At 35.6% G+C, this 5,208-nt stretch overlaps 1 protein-coding gene across 2 annotated transcripts; it reads right to left on the reverse strand.

Annotated features, from left to right (window-relative positions):
* Positions 1-1,318: 1,318 nt before the first annotated feature.
* LOC122016053 (putative E3 ubiquitin-protein ligase UBR7) lies at positions 1,319-4,837 on the reverse strand. 2 transcript variants are annotated; one of them, XM_042573208.1, is made up of 5 exons: positions 4,537-4,837; positions 4,262-4,420; positions 2,791-3,051; positions 1,898-2,551; positions 1,319-1,573 (listed from the first exon to the last, which is right to left on the reverse strand). In XM_042573208.1, the coding sequence occupies exons 1-5, from the start codon at positions 4,615-4,617 to the stop codon at positions 1,481-1,483; spliced, it is 1,248 nt and encodes a 415-aa protein (XP_042429142.1). In that variant the 5' UTR covers positions 4,618-4,837; the 3' UTR covers positions 1,319-1,480. The 2 variants fall into 2 exon arrangements, with proteins under 2 accessions (XP_042429142.1, XP_042429143.1); XM_042573209.1 differs by having other exon boundaries at positions 4,262-4,457.
* Between the last annotated feature and the right edge of the window lie 371 nt (positions 4,838-5,208).

Here is a 5,208-nt window from a genome sequence, read left to right on the forward strand (position 1 = left end):
TTTTATTTGATTTGTTCAATTTCTGTAGAAAATTTAATCTGTTTGATTAGGTAAAATATTTAGTTTGATTTAAAGTTCAATTATTAACTGATCGTTCACCCTTACCCGTTACCTTGAATTGAAAGTAGTTCTAACAAAAATTAATTTAATCTTGATTGATTTAATTGATATTTTATTAATTTCATTTGTTTGATCTTTATATAAAAGTTCAATCCTAAATTTAGTTAAATAACTTTATGAAAACAGTGGAGATATTTTGATTTTTTTATAAATAATTTATTACTAGGAATCATTAGCCATCGATTTAATTAATCAGTTGCATTGGAACTTGAAAGTCGTCCAACAAATACTGAAAGTTTGATTATTTCCATTTTTAACTGATTTAAATATTTTATTATTTTAGTTTCTTCAGTCAATTCATTCAGTTTCACAACTTTTCCATATTGATTGCCATCACATATTGCCACGCATATAACATAATTTAGTCAAATAATTTTATGAAAATAGGGGAGATATTTTTTTTTGATAATTATCGAACCCAATCACTGGCCAATAGCCATCCCTGGTAACTGACCAGCTGCGTTGGAACTTCAAACGATTGAAAGTCATTCAACATAAATTAAAAGGTTTGTTATTTTGGTTTTTGACGATTTAATTGATATTTTATGGTTCAATTTATTTAAATTTTATACAAAAGTTTGGCCAGTTTAAGTGTTCGATTTTGATTTAAATGATTTGATATCAGTTAACGTGCCAAGCAGATCACATAAATTTAGTCAAATAATCCCTGAATAGTCTTGTTTTCAAAAATAAATTATCAAAATCAAAAAAGAACTATCAATATTTTTAAAAGACCAGGTTAAAAGGAGTATTTCAGATATATAATTACCAGTATTTTAATACTTTTTAAATAAACAGCACCTTTTAACGATATGAATAATAATGTGGTAAAAGTCGAGCACAAAATTGTTGTTTTTTCTTTTTACTCCTTCAATTATTTTTTATAAAAAATATTTTTATGAATCAAACAAACACTAACTCCTAACTTTCAATTTAGCTAGCAAGACGAAGTAAACAGAATTTAGAGTTTACGTGTTGAATATCATCTCCTCCCAACCTGTTTCACTTGCAAATCACAATTCACAAGTTCACATCCCAAGCTCCCTTGGCCGCACGAGTCGATGATGATCTCGACAAAGACAAACTAAATTGTCTTTGAAAAATATATGTTCAAAGTGAAGCAAGAGCTCTCCAACAAAACACAACCTTCAGCACAAAGCCACGAACAAAGAACTATGAGATGCTAACACAGTTTAAGTTACTGCAAAGGAGTAGACCATATAGATATATTCTGGCTAACAGTAGTAGTGACTTTAGTAGTACAACAAAGACCAACCCAACTAATAGCTTATGCCTTAACATCAACTCTAACAGGCTACTAAACTCGACCCTCCCAACTTTTCCAGCATACCGAAGAAACTCATGCCAACCTTTGCTTCTTTTTCTTTGCGAGATTTTCAAAGACACCTTTTATATCATCAGATGTCACAGGTTTAGATGAATCAAAAGATTCCTGCAAGGCACAGTGGAACACAGAACTCAGTTAAGGCAAAAGATAGATTCATGAAGTCGAAGAGAAAATCATTGACTAATGCCTCATTTGATCAGTGGAAATATAGAATAGAAAGTAATAGCACAAAGATATGCTTTTTAGTTGCTTGACATGAAACGACAAAGGATAACACAGACAGAACTTATCAACTTTTGAATGATAAGCAGATGCGGCATAAGTAGATCTCTATACTTCAAACAATTAGGAAGATAGGGTTAAAAAGGGATGATTGTGAATCGTGAGAAGATGGTTATGATTAGTTGTTTAAAGAGGCATAATCCTTACCAGAAAGGAATGCAACTCATTCTTCATGTCAGCTATCCCGCTGAAGATTTCTATTTTCTGGACATGATTCAGAGTGTTGAGAAAGTTCAATTCAGCTCCTTCCTGTTGCTTCAACTTTTCCTCCCTCTTTGACTTAGCCATCTTTTCATATTCCTCAATCGTGTCCTCCTTATCGGTTAAAAATTCTACTCCTTTATGGGTATAAAATTCACTACAAGTTCTACATTTGCAAAGAAGTTCTCTCCATTTTTTAAGGAGAAACATGGGTCCTATTTTCTCCGAGGAAACGGATAACACATTGATGTCCACTCCAATAGTGCATGTAGCACTTGAACCTTGATCCTCAAGACACACTTTATTATTGTCTGAGGTTGCATTTATTACTGTACCATTTTCGCAAGTAGAATCATTCCCGGAAGAACTTTCATGAATCACAGACTGAGAAATATGACTGCCAATCGCCTTGTCACTACAATTGGTCGAGGAGCCATTCTCGACCATATTCTCAGTGCCACTCTGAACTGAAGGCACATTCTTTTGCTTTGGCAAGGCCCAAATAGAAGAAGGATAAAGTTTCAGGAAAGAAAAAATGGAAGCACACTTTTCACAGACGAAGTCATCATAGACAGGTTCACCATCCTCATCTCTTGGAATCTGAAAAAAAAACAAATGCTTAAACAAATAGTCTTAGGAACGCTATTATAAAGATTAATAATAGTGCAACAAGCAACCTGAACACAAGAACCTGAAAAGCAAAGACAACGGTTAGTTTGAAGATAGAAAATCCCCAAAATATGAAACAAGTATCTGCTTAACAATATGGATGAACACGAAATAATAACAGAATGAAACAAGCTTTTGAAATATTGAGAAAATAGCATGATAAAGATAACCTTATCTAGAGAGTTAAGTCCAAGGTGATTCTCATGAAACCAATCTTCACATATACAACACTGTATCATTTCAATCTGCTCTTTGGCATCTGGATCAGGATAAGGGCGACCGCATGTGCAGTAACAACCTCTAAAGTTCTGGTTGTAGGAGTTGCCAGTGTTTTCAGGTTCTTTATCAGGATGAAGCTTGCAGGAAAACTCCCCAAACTTGGAATTGCCACAGTCACAGCGAAATTTCCTTTTGGTCCACAGCTCCACAACCTTTCCGAAACATAATGCCATGAGTATATGAGGGTAAGATGTTAAACAACTGTTTTACAGATTGTGCTAGTAAAGTAGAATGCATGTGACCTAGAAGTAGCTATTGTGGCCTTTGAACAAAAGAAAGTAACTATCGCAATGAATGACAACTTTGCTATATGCCTTTGTAAGCTTATGGAGTTTTGTTTATATTAACAGAAAATGAAACAAAAATGCATCATACATGTTAACAAAGTCAAATAATCGTACAAGTAAAAAAAATACTTCCTTTAATGAAGGTCTAAATCACTGCCTAAACAGTGGAGCCAAGTGACATGAAAATGTCCCAAAGCTCATTGCAGATAAATTTACATATTTTCTCTCTCTCCGATGCTCTTCTTTAAAGGAAACAAAAAATTGACAAAATCATTTCTTTTCCTTTCTGGTTTATGTTATTTCCATCCTAGTAAAAACAACATAAGAGAGCATATGAAAAAGTAAACAAATTGGAAAATAAGTTAGAAGAAGTGCATCCCTCATGTCTTTCTTCTCGTAAGGAATAGGTGGGCACCAACACAACCTCTTTCGCAGCTTAAGAGTATAGCTCAATGGTAAATTTGGAATTCAAACAGGAGGAGACTTTAGTTATCCCAAAGAGAGTGACAATAAAATATCACAATAAAATCAATCTAAATTACCCTACTAATTGTGTGTTGCTACTTTGGCAATTAAGTGACAAGATATAGGCATAAATCACCTAAATTACTTTAATAAGATATGATTTTCTTAGAATAACAATAACAAAACTCAAGAGGTGGCTTGGGAAACAGAGAGCTATTTTATGAATAATCAAAAGTGACCACTTGGAATAATGCAGAGCCGTTTTATGAATAATCATAAGAAATGGCGTGGTTTATTCTCCAATGAAATGGAGAATATTCTGAAGTTATCCAAGGACGAACTATGTCGGCAACATCATGACCTCATTATAGCACGCAGGGAAAGAGTAAGATAGGTTGCCAATGAACACTTGAGGATTTAGAGTCATAAAATAACAAATATTAGATGTAGAGAAAAACTTTGTTAGGTTATCCATCTACGAACTATGAAGGTTGCCCTTGAGTAATTAAAGGAACAAATATGGCGAAGGTTATCAGTAAAAATGTAAACTGTAAACCAAAGAGATATCGGAATTGCAGGTGATTACAGCCAAAAGAAGTAACTCACGTACCTCGTGGCCATCGTGGCAAGAGAGACTGCAGGCAGTGCAAACACCAGCATTGCCACTAGGAACGCACGTCAAGCACGAGAAGATGGCCTGCCTCTTCATGTACCCACCCGGATAAGTGCACTCCTTGCCCTCGTCGCCACCCAGAACCAGATCAGCCTCCTAAAGTCACCAATCGCGTCACAGACGCCACCAATCTCTTCGAGCGAATAACAAATGAAGCAAATTTCACAGGCAAAATCATGCAAAAAAGAGGGAGCTTTCCGCGCGACACGTACCAACTCCTCCGCCTCGAGCTCTTCGATGTACTCCCCGATCGTGACGGTCTGCTCGGTCTCGTCCTCGGAGGCGTCGGCCATTGCGACGGCTGGAAGCCCCAAACTGCAACCCTAACCGGCGAAACTGGGGACTACGGAGCGGGAGAGTTAGGGTTAGGGTTCCTCGCGGGTTCAGTGAAGGGAAAGGATCGAATCGAGAGGGATTCGGAGGGATCGGAAGGTTGAGAGGTAGAGGGAGCGGATTGGATTTGGCGAGAGTGCGGGGTTCTAATTCACAGTGCGAAGCGACGCATAAAGTGATTATTCTGTGGATTTTTAGGCAGATTGCTTTCTTATTTTCTTCCCGCCACGCAGTTTTTGGCTTCTGATTGTAGCACGTGATTAGCCGATTGACAGTATATTTCATAACCACTAATCGAGCACGTGGAAGTTTTAAAAAGGTTAATTGATTATATATTAGGCAAAGAATTTGTAAATTTAATATATGTAGAAGTAATATATTTTCTGACTGGTGAAAAAAAATTTATGAGTTCCAATTAGTCGTATAAAATTTTGTAAATTTAATATAGGTAGAAGTAATATATTTTCTGACTGGTGAAAAAAAATTATGAGTTCCAAATCCAATTAGTCATTTTCAAAATTAATTGAATAATAAAATTAACGATAATTTAT

The sequence above is a fragment of the Zingiber officinale genome, chromosome 8B (assembly GCF_018446385.1).
Source record: "Zingiber officinale cultivar Zhangliang chromosome 8B, Zo_v1.1, whole genome shotgun sequence".
Taxonomy (NCBI): Eukaryota; Viridiplantae; Streptophyta; class Magnoliopsida; order Zingiberales; family Zingiberaceae; genus Zingiber; species Zingiber officinale.

What these genes read in the sequence shown, in the direction of transcription:
- LOC122016053 (XM_042573208.1), bottom strand. Translation starts at nt 4,617, where the DNA reads ATGGCCGACGCCTCCGAGGACGAGACCGAGCAGACCGTCACGATCGGG. An exon ending in AGCTCGAGGCGGAGGAGTTG is followed by an intron (nt 4,421 to 4,536) that starts GTACGTGTCGCG and finishes TGGTGACTTTAG; the next exon opens with GAGGCTGATCTGGTTCTGGG. An exon ending in GACTTAACTCTCTAGATAAG is followed by an intron (nt 2,552 to 2,790) that starts GTTATCTTTATC and finishes TTTTTTTTTCAG; the next exon opens with ATTCCAAGAGATGAGGATGG.